Source organism: Gigantopelta aegis, chromosome 9 (genome assembly GCF_016097555.1).
Source record: "Gigantopelta aegis isolate Gae_Host chromosome 9, Gae_host_genome, whole genome shotgun sequence".
NCBI classification, from domain to species: Eukaryota; Metazoa; Mollusca; class Gastropoda; order Neomphalida; family Peltospiridae; genus Gigantopelta; species Gigantopelta aegis.
Window position 1 is genome coordinate 49,936,071 of NC_054707.1, and position 26,179 is coordinate 49,962,249.

General features: G+C 33.1%; 1 protein-coding gene across 1 annotated transcript in view; it reads right to left on the reverse strand.

The window, feature by feature from the left end:
- LOC121381284 overlaps positions 1-23,935 on the reverse strand; it is a 41,994-nt gene extending 18,059 nt beyond the window's left edge. Inside the window, exons 1-10 of the mRNA XM_041510531.1 lie at positions 23,200-23,935; positions 19,569-19,741; positions 17,879-17,963; positions 15,887-16,080; positions 14,090-14,171; positions 12,478-12,556; positions 11,753-11,900; positions 10,821-10,889; positions 6,347-6,371; positions 6-125 (exon numbers count right to left, since the gene is read on the reverse strand). Coding sequence (XP_041366465.1) covers positions 6-125; positions 6,347-6,371; positions 10,821-10,889; positions 11,753-11,900; positions 12,478-12,556; positions 14,090-14,171; positions 15,887-16,080; positions 17,879-17,963; positions 19,569-19,741; positions 23,200-23,848 — 1,624 coding nt within the window. The 5' untranslated portion in view covers positions 23,849-23,935. The remainder of the gene's footprint in view (positions 1-5; positions 126-6,346; positions 6,372-10,820; positions 10,890-11,752; positions 11,901-12,477; positions 12,557-14,089; positions 14,172-15,886; positions 16,081-17,878; positions 17,964-19,568; positions 19,742-23,199) is intronic.
- Between the last annotated feature and the right edge of the window lie 2,244 nt (positions 23,936-26,179).

Consider the following 26,179-nt stretch of genomic DNA (forward strand, 5'->3'; position numbering starts at 1 on the left):
TTTACCAATAACTGCTTCGTCACTGACTGATCTGAGGATGGCTTCAATGCGAGACTGCCTCATTTTCAACAGATGTTCAACAGGAATCTTGTTACCAGTAGGCTTTCTCTTGTTATAAGGGATCTCTGTTAACAACAACAAAAATGCATTAATTTAATGTTTAAATGATAATCTTTTTTTTTTATCTGAATAAAATATTATTGTGTATTGAAACCCTAGTGGTATATAAGCATGTAAATAAATATTGGAATGTGTATTAATAAAGCCGTTACATTTCAGTGAACCACTGCCAACATACGTAGTTGTTTATAAACATTAGGTTAATGGCTGTGTTTTGTAAAATGGATTGCTTATTTGCCCAAAGCTGACCCTAAATATCAAAACTGGATCATTTGGCAGGGATGATCTATGATTTGGCAAAGTGGGGTGGTGGGAATTTTAACGACATCACCAGGGCACATTGATTTATTAATCAAACATTTGATAATTCTGACATATAGTCTTTAAAGAAGAAACCTGCTAATTTTTTCATTAGTAGCAAGGGATCTTTTATATGCACCATCCCACAGACAGGATAGCACATACCACGGCTTTTAATATACCAGTCGTGGTGCACTGGCTGGAATGAGAAATATCCCAATGGGCCCATCGACAGTAGTCGATCCTAGACCGACTGTGCATCAAGCAAGCACTTTACCAATGGGTTATGTCATGCCCCTGGCAAATAGGAACAACTGGCACAAACATAATGTTAGATGAAGGCCAATGTCATCAAATCATCACAAACATAATGTTAGATGAAGGCCAATGTCATCAAATCATCACAAACATAATGTTAGATGAAGGCCAATGTCATCAAATCATCACAAACATAATGTTAGATGAAGGCCAATGTCATCAAATCATCACAAACATAATGTTAGATGAAGGCCAATGTCATCAAATCATCATTTCGTAATATAAGATAATGACTTGCCCCCTATTAGTGACATGGCTCACATTCCCAGTGATCTCAGAGTTAGATCAATATTAAACTTACATTAAACAAATTGAACATTTAATATTAATGTACATATAACATTCTGTGACCACAAAAAGAAAAAGGTAACAAAACATTGAGGCCTTTATTTTATAGCCATTAAAAAAAACTAAACTTTTACAATGTAAAATAACATAAATGTTGGCTTAAAATATAACAATTATCACTACAACGTATCTAAAACACTGCAATCAAACTATGGTATAGAAATGTTGACAACAGTATACCATCAGATATAAACATCTTATGATATCCATAAACATCTAACTATAATGTTATTAGTACAAGCTGCAGTCTCCAGAACAATCTTAAAATGTTATGTGCTTATGAAACACATAAAAATAACTACACTTTTAATCAAATCATGTCTTTGTTAGAAACAGATATCATCAAAAGTCTACACAATATTCATTAATGAACACACCATTTATGCATTTAAGCTGTTATCACTGTCTCAGAAACGTAATTTTAAAAAGTGCGCATTCGGTTGAGTGTAGTGGTTGTTTCATTTGATCATGATAAAAAATATGTGACATTTGTACCATTATATATTTAGTTGTATTTCCAAGTAAATGTAAGTAGTTTCAAAGTTTAGTTTATATAAAAGATTGATATATATTTTAATACAATATACTACTGTAGACAGTATATTGCCACTTATCTGTAACTTTTCGAGTTTTAAAATCAACAGTTCTATTTAAAGTAAAGGAATCTTTGTTTAAGAGCACATCACCACATTTTAAATTAGTTATCTGGAGTCAAACATATGGATATGTAAACACTTAGTTTGTTAAAGTATAATATCAGACATTTGGATTCTGTGTACCTTGAGAAACACCCCTATGACTACAAATGAACAACAGAGTGTTAGGGATTTCAAACAGAACGGGAAGGTCTATTCGAAATGCATAAATGGGAAAAATAATCTAGAGACTGCAGCTTTCACTGTATGAAAATTGAACACAATATCCAGAAGCGATTCTTTTCCTACACGCTGCACAAAGACAATATTTATAAATATTTTTAAAACATTAATTACTGTATAATATTTAGATAGCAACTTTTGTGTGAATTTAGTTTACAACAGAACTATGTTTCATGACCAATTAATGAACAATGTCATTAAGAAAATGAAGTCTTTAATTACAGGAACAAAAAAGACCTTTACTTGACTAAAACTGCTTGAAATATGATTACAGATGATTTCCAACCTGACTTTAACCTAATGTTGAATGGTCAACAGCTAGACAAATGAATAGAAAATGTCATTCTGTGGATTTGCATTAAGTTTAAAAAGTCAAAATGAAAATGTATCCATTCCCCATCGGAATGAAAAAAGTACGTTATCCTGATTTAAATATACCTTTCTCTTTCTCAAAGACATACATTTTCCTTTGGGAAAGAAAACTAGTATGTTACAGATATTCTTTGAGACAACTTTTTTCTCAAACACTTTTATTTAAAAAAAAAAAAAATTAATAATTAATTAATTAAATAAATATACAACTGAATGCACCATTATACTAAAAGGCAGGATCAGATGGCTGTGAAGCTACTAAAGGTACAATCACGCATATTGTGTGACTTCAAATATACTCTATTTTATGCTACTCTTCAGTTAATGTTAGATACAGTAAACGTTCTGCAAACATTTCAGAGAGTTAGCATTACTTAAAAATGTACTTCTTTTTTAATATATGGCTACCCAGTCGTAATTCAATTATACACCAATGAAAGAAAAAGAAAAGAAGTGTGTTTTGTTTAATGACACCACTAGAGCACATTGATTAATTAATCATTGGCTATTGGATGTCAAACATTTGGTAATTCTGACATGTACTCATCAGAGGAAACCCACTACAGTTTTTTCATGAGCAGCAAGGGAACTTTTATATGCACTTTCCCACAGACAGGAAAGCACATACCACAGCCTTTGACCAGTGGTGGTGTACACCAATGAAAAATGACATTGTGTAGCTGGTTAAATAAAGTACTTACTGGGACAAATTAAATGGAGATATTTTCAAAAAGAGGGTTTTTGTGCCATTTAGTAACTATTGTGCCACGCAACACTGCCTTGATAATAGTTCACTTTAAATCACTAATAATTAAGTATTTTATATGTAAAATTAAGTTGCCTTGATAATACTTTACTTTAAATCACTAATATGGAAGTCCGGTATTTTATATGTAAAATTAAGTTGCCTTGATAATACTTTACTTTAAATCATTAATATGGAAGTATTTCATATGTAAAATTAAGTTAACTCGATAATACTTTACTTTAAATCACTAACATGGAAGTATTTTATATGTAAAATTAAGTTAACTCGATAATACTTTACTTTAAATCATTAATATGGAAGTATTTCATATGTAAAATTAAGTTAACTCGATAATACTTTACTTTAAATGACTAACATGGAAGTATTTTATATGTAAAATTAAGTTAACTCGATAATACTTTACTTTAAATGACTAACATGGAAGTATTTTATATGTAAAATTAAGTTAACTCGATAATACTTTACTTTAAATGACTAACATGGAAGTATTTCATATGTAAAATTAAGTTGCCTTGATAATACTTTACTTTAAATCACTAATATGGAAGTCCGGTATTTTATATGTAAAATTAAGTTAACTCGATAATACTTTACTTTAAATCACTAACATGGAAGTATTTTATATGTAAAATTAAGTTAACTCGATAATACTTTACTTTAAATCACTAACATGGAAGTATTTTATATGTAAAATTAAGTTAACTCGATAATACTTTACTTTAAATCACTAATAATTAAGTATTTCATATGTAAAATTAAGTTGCCTTGATAATAGTTCACTTTAAATCACTAATAATTAAGTATTTCATATGTAAAATTAAGTTAACTCGATAATGCTTTACTTTAAATCACTAACATGGAAGTATTTTATATGTAAAATTCAGTTACCTTGATAATACTTTACTTTAAATCACTAACATGGAAGTATTTTATATGTAAAATTAAGTTAACTCGATAATACTTTACTTTAAATCACTAATATGGAAGTATTTTATATGTAAAATTCAGTTACCTTGATAATACTTTACTTTAATTCACTAACATGGAAGTATTTTATATGTAAAATTCAGTTGCCTTGATAATACTTTACTTTAAATCACTAATATGGAAGTCTGGTATTTTATATGTAAAATTAAGTTAACTCGATAATACTTTACTTTAAATCACTAACATGGAAGTATTTTATATGTAAAATTCAGTTACCGTGATAATACTTTACTTTAAATCACTAACATGGAAGTATTTTATATGTAAAATTCAGTTACCTTGATAATACTTTACTTTAAATCATTAATATGGAAGTATTTTATATGTAAAATTAAGTTAACTTGATAATACTTTACTTCAAATCTCTAATATGGAAGTATTTTATATGTAAAATTAAGTTGCCTTGATAATACTTTACTTTAAATCACTAATATGGAAATATTTTATATGTAAATCCAGGCCTGTGAAAATCATTTGAACAACTGTTTCATTCACGCTCTGCTTGCACAAGTCTAGTTTAGCATAACCCTTTTTGGGGGGCACATTAAATTAGGACATGGTTTGCATGATCATAACTTAAGATGCAAAATGAAATGGGATACCCTAAATATACATAAAAAATAAATGTTTTTTGCAAATTTTCAATTCTAAGAGGCCTGAAGTCACATTTCCATATATTTGGTAGAATTCTGACAACCATTACTCTCAAACGTTAAAGCCACACACACCCAGACTTCAGTAAAATCACAGACTACATGTCATATATGCCTCACACAAACATTTGTAATGCATCCATTGATGACAAATACATTTTATAATAAGCATTATTAATCATCTAGCCGTAATACGTTGCAAATGGCCCGCATCATACACATCATTAGCGGGCCACAACGGCGAAACTCATATTGCCCATGGGCTATACAAGATTTTACTTCCGGTATTGTTTTCTATCAAGTCACCTCGGAAAGATTATCTCGCATCATTATACTTCTCAAAAACACTAAGTTTATTTACTATTGTAGACTTGTTTAATGAAAAACTATTAGTTTTGTTAATTTTCCATGCAGTTGCACTATAAATTTGCAATTTTTAAAAGGTAAATTTGGATGTTTCAAAATGTAATGATTATACTTAATTTTTACCTATTGTTGTCATTGTCTAGAATGCCAACCAGTCATCAGTCCAAAATTAAGTTCTGTTTTGGACACAATGTTTGTACTATGTTATAACTTTAGTTGTCAATAACATAGTCAATTATGTTTCCTTGTGATCTTTCTCCGAGACATTTACGTTTATTTTTCAACGCAAGAATAGAACAATTTGTGTGGATACATTTCAGTGCACCTGGCGTTAGCAGTCGACAACATTGTAGTAACTTAAATTATTAGTGAAACAAAATACTAATTGTCAAAAAATAAAAATCCATGTACATGTATTTTACTTAGTAATCATCAAGTATAACAAAGTGACAGTCGGGTACGTTTCCTCGGGCCAATATAGCCGCCAGAGGGCCATTACAACTCCCCTCGGACCTATAACAAGGCCAATATGAAAAAACAGGTATGTAGTTAGACAGATTTACTTTTTTCTTTCTCAAAAATTATATCGGGTTGTTTGGGAAAGAAAAACAGTATGTTACAGTGTTATTTAATCTTTCATCATCTGTTTGCTGTTTTATATTTATTAGTAATAATAAACACTTTTTTTTTAAAACCATAAATTTTTCACTTCAAAATGTTTCCATAAATATATTGTCTAACAGTTAAAAAACAGTTTGTTTTGTTTAACGACACCATTGGAGCACATTGATGATTAATTAATCATCGGCTATTGGATGTCAAACATTTGGTAATTCTGACTCGTAGTCATTAGAGGAAACCCGCTACATTTTTCCTAATGCAGCAAGGGATCTTTTATATGCACTTTCGATTTGCAGTAGCATGTTTTATCACCAAGTATTTACTTTGATGTTATTTGTACTACATTGCAAAATGATCTCTTTTTTTCTTGTATCTTCAATATTAAATATGGCAGTATACATTGTATTGTATTGCAGTTCGTGCATAAAGATACTTATCATGTTGTTACTTCAGTACATCATCAGCAATGACATCTGCATCTAGAAGTGAGCTTTTCCATATACCCCATCCTGTTTGTAAAACAACATTTCCAATAGTAAATGTATAAGGAGACATTACCTATTGAGGTGGTGTATTGAAATAACTATTGACTGCAGTTGTCTGCTCATACTTACTCCCGTTGGAAACAGCGTTAACATTCTGCAAGTGAAAAAAAAGTGACAAAACAATCAAAATGTGTTCAAAGTATACAGCTTTTCAATAAAATATTTTTAAATAATAACAAATAAATAAATAAAACAATAAATAAAATACTGAAATTTTTATAAGATTAAATAAAGTGTTTTTGGCATATTATTTGACAAATTAAAACATGTAAGTCAATATTTTTAAAATGTAAATGGCTTCAGGGAATATTTTGTTTTCTAAAATTTGATTAGTTAGTTACTAACCAACTGGAAATTGAGTAGCAACCATTTAAAATTTCAAACTTGTACAGTGATCGCTGAAACTTGCATTGTGAATTGCAATGCAAAACGGAACAAAATGTTCCCTGGATTCATATATTTTTACCGATTCGTTGCTTTAGTCTCACGTATCCTTTTTTTTCATAGATATCCTGTCTCAATTTTCAAGATAGAAAATTATAGATTTAAACCAAAAGAAAATATGGTATTAATAAAAGTGATGAGATCTGAATGAATGATTACATAAAAAAGAAACCCCAACATAATGTCTGAATTTAAAGTTTCAAAATGCAAGTATGTGAACTACCTAACAATTTGACTTTTAAAAATCAAAACAAAATCATAATACTTACAAACTGCAATAGATGTGAAAATATTTCAAAATTAATACAAAGTAACACTCTAATTTATCAATGTTTTATTATTCCTTTCTTTAAAAACAAAATCAAAAACAAGGTATACAATGTATTAAAAGAACAACCTGCATACAAGCTTGAGCAAATATACCAGAGAATTTGTAAAGATCCATCAAACATATCATGTTTATGTCAATGCATTTTAAAGCATAAAATTAATGTATTAGACTTCAACAGTGTGTTTGAATGAGTATTTATGACACCGAGGCCATAAATGTTTTCTTATACAGCAGTCCTTCAGCAGATATCCAAAATGCAAAGAGATTCGTGACTCGGCAAAAAAGCTACATGCATATTCCATTCTCCAGGTGGGTTTTTTAAATAATTTTTTTTAAATAAATAATTTATAGAGCAATTTATTTTTATTGTTATTATTATTATTATTAATAATATTACTATTTTTTATTTTTTTAAAAAGACACCACGAATATGTGACAGAGAGATATTTTTTATGTTAGGACATTGCAAACATATACATATGATGACAATGAAATGATAGATATGATGATATTATTTTCCTTTAAGTATGAGACTATTTGACAGGGCTGCACTCAACACTTGCTCTCAGTTGAGCTATTTCAACAACCTTTAATTCACGATGGCAATTGAGGGAAAAAACTATTATTCCTGTTTATTTCAGATACACTGTATGATTACCTAGTAAGTCAGTGAATGAATTTGTGATGTATCTGTAGATTTTTAATTAATGCTAGATATTTAAACTAATTGAAAAACTGGGCTTATGGTAGCAAGTGTTAGTTGAAGTGAAACTAGAGGGTGTAATTTTTGTTACAGTGCATATCATTAGGTTATTAACTTATTTTAATCTATCTATTTTACTCATTGACAAGTTTAACATCTTTGGAAACCAAAACACTTCTTCAAGCACACTGTCAGGTTCACTATTACTTTGATGAACAGTTGTTTTTTCTCTCACACTGACAGCTTACCTCAGGACAATGAGTAAGGGAACAGTAGATGCATGCTATTTAAGAAACATTGCAGAGTCACGAATCTCATTATTACGTCTCTGCCTTCAGTACTGGCAATTCCCGACTCGGTTTTCTAGAGTAAGTTCTATATCAAACACGGCGGACGCAACTTTCTATCGAGTATTCGAAACTCTGTTCTAGTGCAGGGAACATGTTCGTAAACCTTTTAAAGGGGTGAGAATGTGTACGTGAACGTGTCCCTGTTCTCAAGTTCCACACTACCTCGGCTGATGGTGTGACAAGAACATGTCCCTGTTCTCCAATCCCACACTACCTCGGCTGGTGGTGTGACGAGAACGCATTTTTCGCCATTCGCAAACACAGTTTCAAGTACACGGTTAGAGCATGCTCTCTAATGAACATGAACTAGCCTGGCCTTCTAAACATAACTCGTTGGTTGGTTGTAAATTTCATCTCAAGTCAGTTAGTTTACAGTAGATATTGTTTTTAAAAGGTTGTATGGAACAACTTGAGTTAAACACTGATTTTTAAAAATCAAAACATTTGTTTAAATGTGGACATTATTTATGTTAATTGTTTAACCTTTTGTTTGTTTATGTCTGTATTATGTTAACTTTTCTTGTTTACAGGGGTCTACCCTAAAGCGTGTTCATTGATCCAGAACAAGAGTTATTGGATATAGAACAAGTAAATATATCTAACACTTGTCTGACTGGACAAGACACCTGAAGATTACAATATAGAAACTGCTTGGCTTTAATAAGAATGTTTACGTGGGACCACAACGTTTCAGACATGACAAGTAAAAGTTGATGAAGATGGCTGGTTAAACATGTAGCTAGCATCATTCTGGATGACAATCATGCATCCCTGACTTGACTATATATGTGACAATATGTATATTTTACTTCTTTATTAATTGAAGAAATTATGTTTTTGTCGAGTAAGTGGGACTGTGTGAAATGAGAATTTACTTCAATGTGACAATTAATGAATGAACAGAGGTTTAACATTGGCTATTGGGTGTAAAGAAACAGTAAATTATTTGTAAGTAAACCATAAGAACCTCATAATTTATCTTTAAAAATTTACTGGCAATTTATTTGTGTAAAAATATTTTACTTGGATCATACTATGTTATATATCTATCTATACTACTTTATTGAGGGAAATGATTCATTGATTTTCTAACTTAGACTATGGCAGCCATTTAAGATATTACAATATTGAAGACATATAAATTCATATTTTAAGAGGAGCTAAAAATTACTTTCCTTGAATTATCTCAGGGGAGTGATAGGGAACCAGAGTGATAGCTCCCCATAAATGACAAGGTCACAAAACCTCTTTTCTGGAAATTAATTATAAGGATAATTATTGCGTTAAAATGCACAGCATTATGTCAATCATATTAAGTGTTCTTTCAATGTGATTGTTTCAACAATGTTAATTAAATTATATGCTGAGAATTTTAATCTCAATCGGATCAGGTCATCACGACACACATTTGGAAATCCGCAGATGTGTTTCTAACGCATTCTGAGTCGGCTCATTAAACACTTCTGAGGATTTCAAAACATGAACACTGATATAACCCTAGTTGTCCCGGTCCTCCAAGACGGCTATTTCGCAAAGTTTATATCGACTGTCACAAAAGTTAAGAAGATGGCAAGAAATCTTGTTCAAATCACACGGTTTGAACAACAATAACGGCAAAATCCATTGATTATGGTATAGAACCATTGAAGGTCATTCATTACACAGTCAAACATAAATACTGCATTATTTGCATTAGTGGTTTTTATTATTACATTTTTAAATGTTTGTAACTGGGCAATATTCAAGTAACGTAATAACTTCTTTTTTTTAAAATAAAAAATAACATTCAGATGTGAATTATTGATATAATATTTATACTGTCAAATGTAAGACGTTAATGAAGTATATGCCAGTATATCAAATAATAATGGTATGATAATTACTGAAACCTGCTTTAAAATGGCCATTTATACACTTTTAATAGTTCTTGTTAATTTAACTATTTAATAAAAATAATGATAAAATAAATAAATAAATATAAAACAAAGAAAGAAAAGTAAACAAAACCGATGAAAAGCGGATGTACAGTATTTAACCATAGGTAGACTTTTGACTAACATTTCTGTTTATTTCAAAGGCTGGGAAACACATACTAACGTTTTTGCATTCACCTCTACAATGAGAAAACATCCTCACAAAAACAAGTTTTCAGTTGAAATTTATAATTTTAAAACTATATTTTTTTAACCTTAGACTCTAATAATACAACTAACCAAACTGGGTTTTTTTAATTGTATGTAACATTTTTAGGGGACATCCTACTAAAAATTTACACCAGAACTTTTTGATGCCTTTATATATGACACTTTCTACAAGTTCACTGTCATTTGACAGTAAGTGATCCAGTCATCTTCTACAAAGTCTATATCATCAGATCATTGTTGGTGAATATTTCCGTTAATATATCTTGAACTTTCATTAAATAAGAATGTTCAAAATGTTTTCTAGGAAATATTTCACGACATAAAAAAATACAGATCCTTATGCCTTGGTTTAAAAAAACATTATATTTGCTATATGGTTATTCACTTGAATACTGTGAAAAACCACCTAGTGAATCGCTTCTGGTTTGTTTTAAAATTCTAACCTGTCACATTCATATTACACAAATATGTCAGCCATAGGAATTTCAGGTGACTCTTTAAATTTCAACCTGGAATACCTATAGATGCTATCTCACTGACTGTTCTACAAAACCTGTTGAGAAATACTCACTGCCTTGTGCTTGTAACCTTGCAAGTGACTCTGGTAGCTTTGAACACCAGTGCACTTCACATCACACAGCTGAAAGGAGAAAATTAATAATAATTCATTCATTCATGCAGTGAAATATGTGTGTAACATATCTTGTCCTCACCTATATTTTAACTGATACTTTGTCTATGGTGCATGAATCTGAAGTCTGTTTGGTTTAGCATGGGTTTTTTTTGCTCCGAAACCAAAACGAATGCAAAAAGAATGTTTCATTTAGTTAAACCCAAACCCAAATCAATACACGACAGCTGGGTTTAGTAATGAATGATATTCTTGTATTCACAGTAGTGTTTATAGTGACCAGTGCCCCGTTTCCACGAAGCGATCTTAGCCCTAAGATCAACTTAACTGCATAGGGTAGCTATGCGCTAAGTTACTGTAATCTTATGGTAGAAGACGTTTAGACCATCCCATTGGCTGTTGGGATGTTCGGACCAGACTACTCTCCTCAGGTGAATATGCATTTGTTTTGAGGACAGGTGAAGTTGAAAAGAAAGTGCTTTACCTCACACGTATCAGATTTAAGCATTCTTCCATTTCCACCAATTTTTAACAGCTTGACTATCATGTATTATCAAACACCTTCTTTAAGTCTATAAACAGCCACATATTAATATCTTGCAATTTTATTATTTATTACATTGAAAAGAGTAGACATGATCATGACAACTCCTTTCATGGCAGTATCCATGTTGGCTATCTCACAAAATATAAATAGTAAATTAAGTGTTAAACACTTGTTCAGAATATGTCAGAATACATTACACGAAACAAAGTATTACATGGCATGTAATTACATAGCACGAGTATATTTAAAATGGCTTACCAATAGGATTTATAATTCCACAAGGAAAAGCTACTCTACATGTGTAGTGTGTAGATATTAACCAAACCTGGCAATGGAATTCCTTCTTGAAGATCACTTTCCCACAGTCCTCAAGGCGAAGATCTCGTTCAGCGGGGTCCGGTTTCTGTAGACTAGCAGACATGTGCTGCTCTTTGGTGATTCCAAACTTGTAAAGGAACTCTTCCATGGTTTTGCTGGTGAAAAGAATACAGCACACATATAACTTCATATGTGCTAATGAATCCCCATTTCTCTAATAATCAATCCACTAAAGCCATAAGAACAAATGGTGTTTGTTTACGTAAAAACATTTTAATTTTATTTTTATTGACTTACAATGTTTGTTAAATGCTTGAAAGACAGTATGATAAAAGGCAAGTTTAATTTGTCATGCGTTAAATTGGCAAAATAAAGACACCATCTTGGCCTAAACAAACTGTGTAACTTGACTGGTTGAAACACCCCCAGTTGTTCAATTTAATGAGAAAAAAAGAAAATATATTCAGCTAAACATTATTTCGACACTTAACTGGGAGACAACAAATCCACAGCCACCACATAGGTTGCTTCCACTGAAAAACAGCAAGGGTCTTTTTCACAGACAGGAGAGTGCCTGCCATAGACTTTTATATGTCATTCATGTGTCAGTGGTTAGGATGGGAAAAGCAAAGTCTACCAAGAGCTATTCAAGTGACCAAGACAGCTTGTAACTTCACTATTTAGGAACCTACTGCATGAAAATATGTTTGCTGAGAAACTAAAAGTAGAAACCTGTCAAGATCTGCATCATGGTCATCTAGATATTCTGGTTCATCCGTAACTGTATCTACCTTGTAATTTTTCTCAAATCCTAAAATACAATTGAAAAACATTTTTCAGTTACAATCACTCTTATAATGAACATTTTGTATGCATTTTACAAACATAAATTATTATCATTATTTTTGTTAATAACATTGTTAAGGAAAAGACCAATTTAACATTTTGTATGCATTTTACAAACATAAATTATTATCAGTATTTTTTTAATAACATTGTTAAGAAAAAGATCAATTTAACATTTTGTATGCATTTTATAAACATAAATTATTATCATTATTTTTGTTAATAACATTGTTAAGGAAAAGACCAATTTAACATTTTGTATGCATTTTACAAACATAAATTATTATCTTTTTTTTTTTTAATAACATTGTTAAGAAAAAGACCAATTTAACATTTTGTATGCATTTTATAAACATAAATTATTATCATTATTTTTGTTAATAACATTGTTAAGAAAAAGACCAATTTAACATTTTGTATGCATTTTACAAACATAAATTATTATCATTATTTTTGTTAATAACATTGTTAAGAAAAAAACCAATTTAACATTTTGTATGCATTTTACAAACATAAATTATTATCATTATTTTTGTGAATAACATTGTTAAGAAAAAGACCAATTTAACATTTTGTATGCATTTTACAAACATAAATTATTATCATTATTTTTGTTAATAACATTGTTAAGAAAAAGACCAATTTAACATTTTGTATGCATTTTACAAACATAAATTATTATCATTATTTTTGTTAATAACATTGTTAAGAAAAAGACCAATTTAACATTTTGTATGCATTTTACAAACATATTTTTTTTTTTTTTTTTAATAACATTGTTAACAAAAAGACCAATTTAAAAAAAAGGTTAACAAAAAATTCAAATAGTTTGCTTTGTTTAACAACACCACTAGATCATCTTGATTTATTAATCATCGGCTTCTGAATGTCAAACATTTGATAATTTTTACATATAGTCTTAGAAAGGAAACCCAGTACATTTTTCCATTTGTAGCAAGGGCTCTTTTATATACACCATCCCAAAGACAGGATAGCACATACCACGGCCTCTGATACACCAGTTGTGGTGCACTGGCTGGAACAAGAAAGAGCATAATGTGTCCACCTACAGGGATCAACCCTAGACATCAGGTGAGTGTTTTACCACTGGGCTACGTCCCGCTCTTCAACACATTCAAGGTTAGAAAGTACACGACTCTAAGCATTGAAAATTGGGTCAAACCCATTTATTTATGGGTTACACTAAACAAATACAGGAAACTGGTTACATGTCTGCGTAACCCATTATGACTGTGTAAATGATGTCCTAAACATAACACGCGAACATAAAATTGGTTATGCAAACTTCAAGCACTGCAATTACCCATGTGAAACGGCAACGCCATGGAGCTTTTAATTCTTCATGACATATTTCTTGCTGTGGACTATATTTGATTTTGTTCAATGACATGTTTTTATTTGTTGTAGACATTTTCTTAATTACAGGGGTTGAAACTAGATTTGCGTAAGCAGCGTGTGAACAAAACTAGCATCACACCTGTCACTGTTAACTGGCGTGGCTCCTTGGCCTTCTCCAACATCTTCAAGTGCATCATACCACGTGTATGAGCTTCGTAATTCTACAATTAAAACAAAAACATCGGAAACTTAATCTAAGAAAACACAAAATGTCTATGTATATTTAAATGAGCATATTTGATTAATAGTACATTACAGAAACTATAATAATCATGCAAAAGCCACAGAGCATTTTTTATTATGACAGTAAAAGTTAATAAAATTCCAAGTAGACAAATATGGCTGAATGTTAAAAATAAAATTCACAATAGATTAACAAATTAGGATTAATTTTTGCAACTATCTTTTTGTATATGAAAACATTGCTAGTTTTCTATTCTGGGGTCCAAGATAAATATCTGAAAATTATATGGAAAAATACAAAAAAATTATAACATGTATCTATTTATGCACACACCACACACACACACAGAGATACACACATACCACACAATACACATGCAATACACACAGATATACGCACACACACATACACAATACACACACCACACAATACACACGACTCAAACTTAAGAATTTGTTACCTACAGCAATTTTGAAATATTCTTGCTGTAGGCAAATTGTAGGCAAATTGCTCACCGTTAGCAATTTTGAGCTTGTCTATGGCAATTTAAACCAGTAACGTTTGCAACACACATTAAAACCAAAATTAGTAGCTTCAACTGACAATAATTTTTTATCCATTGGCAAAAAACTGCCATCGGTCAAGACCCTAACTGATGGTAATTCATACTGCAATTATGGCAATTGCAGACAGTGCCATCGTTAAGTCTAAGCCCTACACAAATTACTTGTTATGTGTTACAAATTGATATGGAAGAATTTTTTTAAATTGACAAATTCTATTCTAAAATAATTTGAAGTAATAAGTGATATGTTGTTGGAAAATAACAGGGTTTCTGCCATTTTTGAAGTTTAATAGACAATTTGATTAATTTTTCTACCTACTCAGAGCTAGCTAGGATGAAGACCTACAATAATACACATCTCTTTCATTCTTAGCTTTTACCAACAATGACTGTTCTCAAAAAAAAGAAGAAAGAAAATACTTAGGCCAAACAAAAAAATAGGTGTGTTTCCGATTGCATCCCCCCCAAAAATTAGGGTAGGTAGGTAGGTTTTTTTCCCCCTTCCCTTTCTTCCTTAATGTGTGTGTACTTATATAACATTATCTATAAATAATATATATGGATTTGTAGCATAAACAGATGTTTAAAATATCAAAATAACCTGTACCAAGGCTATGTTCGTACATTCGGTTACTTCCGACCAAGCTGTTCGGTGGTAGCTAATCAGGGGAAGGAACTCTATTACAAAAGCTTTTCCATAATTTCTCGATGTTTTTCGGAAGGGAATTACATGTGCAAAATGTATCGTATAATAGTACGTAAACAATGTGCAAGGAAGGAAATACTCTTGTTTGGTGATGTTGTCCTCTTTTATTTTTACTTCTTTAAAAAAAAAAAAAAAAAAATTCAGTTTAAGAGAGAGAAAAAATTTAGGGTCGGGGGGGGGTGTGTGTGTGTGTGTAAAACTAGGGACGGTCAGTCGACCGGAAACACACCTATTTTTTTGGGGGGGGGTGGGGGGGGCCTTACAGACAATACTCAATACCTCATCAAGCGATATGTCAAACAAACAAACATACATACATGTTCTTTTGAATAGTCAAGCATCCAAGTCAGCTCTACTTATATTACTCACCCTATCATTTCCACCCTAAATTCAGCCTTACTTCTACATATAATTTATTTACCTCAGGTCGCTCAAAGGTTATTTTGCAAATATCACAGTGACATGACTTAGCAGCTTCATTCTTTTCGGCCCCATCTGTTGTAGATCTATTAGAAGTCAACAAAGCACTCTGGGGAAGAATTCTTCCTGAAGAAGTCACTGCACTTGAAGTCGATGTCACTGTAGTTTCAGATACCTCGGACTTCTCTGACCCATCTATAAAGAGTAAACATTTTAAATGTCACTGTATGCTACATCAATATAAGTTATATTTTCAAACATTAACAAGCCTACTGAGAATACTGCTAAAGCAATGCAAATCCCTTACCGGACCCAACGCATTTGTACCTCCTAAGTTAAAGGGCCATAACTGTGAAAAATGGGTAAATTGGCATGAACGTCAAACCTGGTCTGTAACCATTCATGGTAAAGCTATACACAAAATTTCAGCTCAATATCTTACGGTATTCCAGAAAAAAAGAAGAGAAAACTAAATCTCCAATCTGATTAAAATTAGTTCTACTGGGTCTACCAGTAGATCTAACAGCATTGCGTGGAATCCCATGTCCAGGTGACATTTCATTTATAAATAACAACTTAAATATCGACCAATTACACTTCGCCTTTTATAGTGTTATTCGGGAGCATACAAATTCTAAAAATACCGGGCGAGACTATTTATGCAATAGGTGAACTTGTTGGTCTATTTCAACATTGAAAAAACAGGGAAGAAAGTGCAGTAATAAACTCTGGATTGTATACTAGTATTAACAGATTTTATGGCTATACCATCACAGGTTTTTTCCGTCTTGAAACGAACTTTATATAAAATTTTAGTTTGAAATTAATTTCCGGCATACTTCGTAATTCACCCAAATCATTTCGTATACCCTCGGCATAATCCCGAATGTCTTCAAATTCTTTTCAAATCACTGGCATGATTTTGCAAGTAAGGTTTTGATTGGTTGAATAAAAAATAAACTGGACATGAGCTCCAACGGGCTGCTGTTAGATCCACATGTAATAGTGGAGCCAATTTTAATTAGATTGCTAAATCTCCTAAGTTCAAGGGCCATAACTCTGTCAAAAATGGGTAACCATCCAAACAATACATGATAAAGCTATATACAAAATTTCTGCTCAATATCTTGAGGCATTTCAAAACAAAAGTCCGGAAAACTATAAATGGGACAGACAGACGAATAGACATGAAACCTATAGTCCCTCCCGGTTGGACCAGTAAGGCACTTATAAAGGATATAAAGTTATATGTATTGATTACAAAACAGAAATCTGCCCGATATGCTTTTGATACTAGTCCAGTACTTTTTTAAGTAGTGAGTGTAGTGTATACAATGAACCACATGCAGCAGTAACAAATGGGATTTGTGCAGTTGAGATGAGCTATGCAGGGCTCACCCTGGATCAAAAATACCTGTAGCCAAAATATTTTGCCCAGTACTGTATAGTTTTTATATATGAATATGAAAATGCACCAATTTCAGCTAATTATGCACAAACTGGAATAAATCTGAATAACAAAACCATATTCCCTGATCAAAATCATATCTCTGCACAAGGCAGAGTCAAATTGTAAGGTAATGTTGTATGATCCACTATCAGGTGCTTGTCATTAAGAAGACTGCCACTCCCTCATGTTATAATTTCTATATTTAAAATATAAAGAGACCAGTTTCAGTCACAATTCTACATACAGGCATCCAAAGATATCAATGGGGATAGGGGCAGTTGATATTTAATATTACTTTGATTTTTCGGAGGGTGGGGGGTGGAGGCGCGAGAGATGCACTATCTTCAGAGTTGGAGGCTACTCTTTTAGCTTCAAGATGGCAAGACAATAACTGGGCCATCATGGCAAACACAGCATATCTCTGTACATGTATTATAAAATAACATACATGTCATGTTATCATTATAGTGTGTCAAACCCAAATGATGGTGTCACAATATCCCATGACCGACATTAAAATGTAACAAATGGCATATTAATTACCTTTATTAACCAAATCTTGTTTTTGCTTGTTAACTTTCTTCATCTTCTGTATATGTATCATACCATGCACGTGAGCCGTGTATTGCTGAAAACCAGAGAGAAAACAAGTTGACCTGAACTATGCCACATTTTGACATATAACTGTATGGCAGTTCCTGCCAGAAAGTACTACGGGTAAAATTACCTTCCCTAAAATCTTGAAAATCAATGGAAGGAAGGAAGGAAATGTTTTATTTAATGATGCACTCAACACATTTTATTTACGGTTATATGGCATCAGACATATGGTTAAGAACCACACAGATATTGAGAGAGGAAACCTGCTGTTGCCATTTCATGGGCTACTCTTTTTGATTAACAGCAAGGGATCTTTTATATGCACTATCCCAGACAGGGTAGTACATACCAGGGCCTTTGATATGCCAGCTGTGGTGCACTGGCTGGAACGAGAAATAGCCCACTGACGGGGATCGATCCAAGACCGACCGTGCATCGAGTGAGCGCTTTATCACTGGGCTATGTCCCGCCCCTGAAAAATCAATGGATACAATTTAATATAATTTGTAAATATAATATACACAAAATTCAACCGCTGTTTAAAGTTTCTCATACAGGGTACCCACAGAATATACCATAATCAACATTCTGTGACAATATATATATATACATGTATATATATATATATATATGTGTGTGTGTGTACATTTCTAGTCCTTGGCTTTTGAAAAAACCCAGAGGACAATAATTCAAAATCTTAGGTAACCGCAAGTCCATTCACGTGAGTTTTACTTGGGTAACCGATTTTTCGGTTATGTGAATATAGTTCTCATAATCGATGTGGTAGGCTTACCTAATCCTAAAACATTTGAACTATGGTTCTGTGCTACACTGATGGTTCAAATGTAGTTAAAAACAATCTGATTTTCACTTTCATTACTGATGTATGGTACTTTTAATGTTAGAATGTAATTGTTCACCATGTAACCAATTGGCAGTTCTTGTGATTTTAAAGTTGTGTAACCGACACGCGAACAAAACAACAGTTCTCATAAAATATTGTGCCCTGAATACCATGGCGAGTGAAAAATTGCACATCTCAAAACACTTAGGCATATGAAAAATTGAAAAATTGCACTCATGAAAATGCAAAGACAAGTGAAAACCAAACATTATTAATGTATTAATTGGTACATGTAAATGTAGAGACATGTTGCAAAAATTAACCAATAAACCAATAATGTTTTCTTCTAATTTTATGTTGTTTGGTTCATTAATGCAGTCCAACTTCTTTTCACTTTCAGGAATGGAGTCATTCAAAAATTTCAGGAGCAGTGCTATACAAATATAATTATGACATACACTGATGCAGACAATTTGATTGTTTTATTTCAATATGTACTATTTAGATAATTTGATGCACACAGTTATAGATACCTTTTAAGATGGTTTGATGAACGTACAGCTAAACGTGTAGGAATCAACTTGTCTTGAATTTCATTATTATGTACAAGGAACATTACCATCATTCAGCACTCTGGACTTTCCACGAATACGACCATTTCCGGTTGCTGGAAAATCCCATCCCTGCATGGACAATATTGACCAAGATATTTATGAAATCACAGGTACCCATGTACAGCTGACCAATTTTATTCCTTTTTACAATCGTACAAACAATACATTAACAAACCTCTGGTCTAAGAAACTTGATCTTGCAAAGAGAACAGTAATCACTGCCATCTAAATTAGATCCTCCAGCTGGGTCTGAATTAGAACTTCCAGATACTGACTGTGTTTCTGTTTTCCTATCAACCGATGTTTCCTCGGGTTTAGGAGGATCAGTCTTGTCTACCATCTGCTTTTCTGAAATGATAAAATACATTAATTTAAATATAATCTCACGTACAGTAAAACCTATCAAAATCAGACCCTCTTTAACCCGGTATTACCTCAGAACCATACACTATTTTCACAGTCCCTTGTTAAATATAAATACACAACATAACCTCTAAACCGGACCCCTGCGCGTGCTGTAACCTCACCGTGGTGCAGGGGTGTAACATTCTCTTTGAGAATGGCCAATACAGCACAAATTGAAGTTTAGAGTACAATTCGGTGTCCGTAAAATTCTGTGATATTTGTATTTGTATTTTTGCACAGTTCTTTACACTGTTTTTGTTTAAACCTTGAATTTTTATATTGATGTTGATCATCACTTTATTTATTTGCATTACCATAGTTTGACACCCAATAGCCGATGTATTTTTCGTGTTGGGGTGTCGTTAAACATTCATTCATTCATTCATTCTAAACCGGAATAATCCGAATTGAAAAGATTCCACTATATTTCTTCCACCAAATGCAGTTTTTTCTAGTTTGCTCGAGATAATTGCATCCCAACATCATGTAGCATATCGTCAGAGTACACAGACTGTGCTCACTCCTTTAAGTGTTTCAGCTGTACATGTATGTATACAAATGACACATAATTTTTTAATTAGCTTTTTGGTGAATTGATGACATACATCAGGGTTTCTGCCAGAGGGTAAAACAGGTATGGCACCATACCCATACGATTTGGTAGATTTTTTTGTTTTTGTTAATCTTTTGACAAAATTAATTACTTTTATCATTACTGTATAATTTTCTTAACCATAAGCCTAAATTTAATTCATTTTCTTTCTGGGAGATGCCTCCCATACCCCGTTGATTGTGGTTGCATTCAATTCCATAGCAACATATCCCAAAATTTCTTTCTGGCAGAAATACTGTACATGTTTGCTAAATTCAACTTTAATTTGCATTTGGCGATTTGGCAAACAACAGTTTAAAACCTGGATATATTCAGAAATGTGTTGAAAGTTATTTTAATCTTGCTGAAACGTATTTATTGATCACTGGTTTTGAGGTGAAATGTCTTGAGGTCAGTATGTTTGTACTTAATATGGGTGTGATTATTTTGGGCTAAATATTTGGGTTACAATGTTTATTGCCATGATTTTGCTCTGCTTTGATGTGCTGGAATCAAAGCCTAAGCAGTTAATGATGTAATACATATATGTATACTAGTAGCTGTTCGAGCGCAAGATGGACATTTGGACAGTTATGATTACTCTCTCACTCTCAGCTAGAGATATCTCTATAGTGAAAACACGGAATGGTAGGCAAAGTTTACCGCTCTAATACAACAATAATCCTAGGTTTGACACTAAATACCGTTACATTGATAATTTTCGAGTTCACCAATAACAAATATTTAACATGTAGGAACCACTAATATACACACCACAGGAAGAAATCTGTCAGCACCTAATTTTCGAGTTTGCCGATAACAAATATTTCACATAGTAACCACTAATACATGCACTACAGGAAGAAATCTGACAGCACCACCTTTCAATAATTATCCAGTTAAATATGAACATGCAGGTGCTGACGGGTTTCTTCCTGTAGTGTGTGTACAATTAGTGGTTACTATGTGAAACATTTGTTATTGGGGAACTCGAAAATGATCAATCTAAAGGTATTTACCAATTTAGTGTCAAACTTAGGATTATTGTTATATTGGAGCTGGAATGTTTGCTGCCATGTGGTAGATAGACATTCCGTGTTTCGCTATATAGATATCTCTGGCTGAGAGAGCGATCATAAATGTGCAAATGTAGCTCTCGAGTGGCAGAGTACTCAGGATAATATCACACCCTAATCTTACCAGCGAAATGAGCGTTTTGTTTTCACGGACAGTCAGCTCAAGTCGCCAAGTTATTAGCAGTAGTGAGAAGTTGAAGTCGCCATAATATTCTGGACCTAATCCAATTACAAAAACAAAGTCACACAACAGATGTCAAGACCCCAACTTATTTAGTCTTATAGTTCACATGGCACCATGTCGCCATATGTTGGACAGTGTTTTTACTTTGATGCCAGAGTAGTCATGAACCGGCATATTAACGACAAATGGTTTCTGCGCACACACACTGTTATGTACAATTGATTTGATAAATTATGTTTTACCTTGTTCAATTTATTGTCAAAATCAACTAACAAATGTTAATACTCAGACCAGTTTCTGTTGTGAAGAGATTAAATACATGTTGTAGTCTTATGTTGACATTCTTCAGATACACCCGTAAACCGGGCTATTGTTTTTCAGTGTTGTGCTGTGTGCAGTGAAGTGTTGTTAATCTTCAGCCACATTCATTTCAGCAATGCCAGATAATACTAATTAATACTTAATTTTAATAGCATAACGGCACTTTATCAACCATTTAATAATATCACATTTTTAATGAAACATTTAATTTTAACTGTTTTGTTTAAATTTATTACCAGAAGTAGTATTTTATACTGAAATATTACGATCAGAACTGACTAAAATTCAGAATTTTCCCAATTAAACATCGAAACGTTATGAAATGTACAAGTTGATTAATGTTCACTTTGCCCATTTTTATCAACTTCTCCCCTTTCTTATGGGAAGGGAGAAGTCACTTCTACTTTTTCAATTCTAGATTAGGCCAAACAAAAAAATAGATGTGTTTCCGATTGCATCTCCCCAAAAATTAGGGTAGGTAGGTAGGGTTTTTTGTTTTTGTTTTTTTAAATTGAATACTATCATAATAATAATTATAATTATAATAATTATTATTATTATTACGGTATTTATCATCATTATCATTATTGAAAATTTTAATTTATTGCTATTGTTGTTGTCATTGTTGTAGTAGTAGTAGTAGTAGTATTGGTATGCACTGTTTGTGTATTTTCTTAAATTAATGGGACATTTGTATTAATTTCGTTGTTCTTAATTTAAATACTTTATGCAAACATTTGAGATGCATTAATAATAAGACCTGTTGATTTAAGTGAAGACGAGAATTAAGCTGAATTGATACGATTATATTTAATCGAAATAACCTGTACCAAGGCTATGTTCGTACATTCGGTTACTTCCGTGACCGACTAAGCTGTTCGGTGGTAGCTAATCAGGGGAAGGAACTCTATTACAAAAGCTTTTCCATAATTTCTCGATGTTTTTCGGAAGGGAATTACATGTGCAAAATGTATCGTATAATAGTACGTAAACAATGTGCAAGGAAAGAAATACTCTTTTTTGGTGATGTTGTCCTCTTATTTTTACTTTTTTTTTTTAGTATTTTTTTTTTTCCAGTTTTTTTTTCAGTTTAAGAGAAAAAAAATTAGGGTCGGGGGGGGGGTGTAAAACTAGGGACGGTCGGTCGACCAGAAACACACCTATTTTTTGGGGGGGCCTTAGCCTAATGATTAGGGCCTGTAATATACTAGTAATTCTAATAAAATACCTGAACTTTCCTCTTTTTTCTCCATTTCATGTTGTTTTGGATCTGTTTTTTTCTCTTCTTTATGATTATTCACATCATGCTTGTCACCCATACTATTTGACACTGCGTCAGTAGGAACAGGCCTCGCTGTCTCAAAATCAAACCCACTTGATGAACCTAAACTCTGATCATGCGAAGGCTTTGCTTTTCGATTGGGATTAACCCAACTAGTTCTGCTAACTGTTGAACCTCTAAATGGACGTCTTGTCATTCTCCGATTATCTGGTCTGAAATTCCGAGGTTGGGGTGGGTGGTTCACTGAATCACGACCATACCGTGCATACGGAACTTCGGGAGGTGCTTGATGATCAATAAAATCACGACGATAATAATCGTCATAAGCCTGATAAGGATCGTGTGGTGGTGGTGGAGGGTCAAGTAAACCAGGGTCTCGGGGTCTGGGTGGAGGTTTAATAAATCCTCGACCGCGAGGTGGAGGGAATGACCTACTCGGTCTCCTCATCCTCGGCGCTGTTCCGCGATTGAAATTGCCCAACTTGACTGGAGGTTTGTAATTGGGCCCTCCGTAGCCGTACGAGGATGCAGGATCAGCAGTTCTTGGTCCCTCGTCATAATGTGGCCCGTAATTATACTCTTGGTATGGATCCATATATTGAGTATAACAAGTTAAAGAATATAGAACCAAAATTATCTTTTTCAAAACGTCCAACTCAAGACTCAAGTGTTCACTGCCATATTGAAATTACGGTGTTTCTTGCGTGTTGTCGCCCGTGTTGGATTTGTACCGGAAGTCAGGTTCCATTTTCATATCAAAATAAAAAGTAGTCAAAGTTTTTGTTTGTCCTTAAAGGCGCAGACCCTTGTTTCAGCCCACGAAAATGGACACTACGTTGAATTATCTACAAAGCTGCAACACACATCTTGATACGGTCATAACAGAGAAGAGAGAAACTAAGTATGTGACGTTTCAACAGGGAAATGTCGTCTGATAATAACAAGAGTTTGTCTTGATAACCATATAATTACATCTCAGACAAACGTGCGTTTTTAGAATTATGAAAAATGCATTTTGGAGTATTGCAAAACCCTGGGTGACCAGAACCACTTCAAGTGTACGAAAATGAACATTCTAAATAATAAAACGTGAGTACTTCTATTTTAAATAATTAAAAACGGCTTTAATGGTGATAAAATGCTTAGTGTTTAAAAGCTAGTCTGTCACTTTAACTTTAGCGGCCGTTCATGAAATATTAGGAACTTATTAAAGTTTCGGTTACAATTAGGTTCAGGATTATGGTTAGAATTAGAGTTTAGGACGAGGATCATGATTATGATTATATCTGGTGAAAATTCGGAACTCTTTAAAAGTTTTATGATTATTCCAAGTTCAGACCACCTCAACTCCCCGCCCCCACCACCACCACCACTTCTTATCTGGACTCGGTCACCGATGTTGTCAGAGGCTAAGCTGACGGTGGGTGGACGTGTCTTCCGCAATATGCTGTTTAAAAATTTAACGTTGCTTTCTAGCCGATCAGTTGATACAGCGCTCGCCTGAGGTGCTGTGTCGTAGGATCGAACCACCTCAATGGACCCATTTTCCAGTGGGATTTCTTCACGTCCCAACCAGTGCCACTACGACTCGTATAGTAAAGGCTGTGGAATGTGTTGTCCTGTGTGCGGAGAAAGTGCATAGCGGATCAAATATCAGGGCCGTAGCTAGCATGGGGGCAAGGGGGGCAGTTGCCCCCCAGAAAAAATTCGGAAAGAATTATAGAAAGTTAAAGAAAAGGATTTTTAGACTATTAACTACTCAGTTGCCCCCACAGGTATCCCCAAACAACAACGTCAGATATATCATAGTAATAAAGAGTATATATGTAACTATAGCATTTGTATTACGGGGACCGGCCTCGGTGGCGTCGTGGCAGGCCATCGGTCTACAGGCTGGTAGGTACTGGGTTCGGATCCCAGTCGAGGCATGGGATTTTTAATCATGATACCGACTCCAAACCCTGAGTGAGTGCTCCGCAAGGCTCAATGGGTAGGTGTAAACCACTTGCACCGACCAGTGATCCATAACTGGTTCAACAAAGGCCATGGTTTGTGCTATCCTGCCTGTGGGAAGCGCAAATAAAAATCCCTTGCTGCCTGTCGTAAAAGAGTAGCCTATGTGGCGACAGCGAGTTTCCTCTCAAAATCTGCGTGGTCCTTAACCATATGTCTGACGCCATATAACCGTAAATAAAATGTGTTGAGTGTGTCGTTAAATAAAACATTTCTTTCTTTCTTTGTATTACGGGTTTCTGTTTGGGGGTACCTGTGGTTGCCCCTCCCCCCCCCCCCCCAACAAAAAGGGGCATTGTCCCCCTTCGCTATGCCAATGGATTAACGGTATGGTACGAGATTGTCTTGATGAATTTTACTACTATGTTAGGGTAATAACCTTCGCTGTGTTTCAGTTACGGTTAGGAAAGGTTTTCGAAATATAAAATAAAAATGGTATAAAATCTATATATAGTCCGTCCAATCCTGCTACAAAAATGTGTTTTTATAAATAATTTAAGTTTGGTATGAAGTAAGAAGGCAAGTAAAAGTGTTTGGGAAATAACAAAACAAAACAAACAAAAAATATATTTTTGTGGGCAATTTAGAAATAAATAACTTGTAGTAAATTCCATATTATGAATAAAGTCGTTCCCCGTGGGACGGACTATAGTATCTGGGACATTTTAAATATAAATAAATATACTCATATACATCTTTACTAAAAGTCAAATCACAAGTAATATAATATATAGGGTGATTTGTTTTTTGTTTTTTTTAAAAAGAAAAGGAAAAAGGTCCACTTTATAAAGTCAGATTGAGAGAAAAATATGCAACTGAACACTTGAAAAAAAACCCCAGCTTATCATGTTGTCCATAATGGTAAATATTTCAATTTGATACATAGCTTACATACATAATGTCTTTATGTATG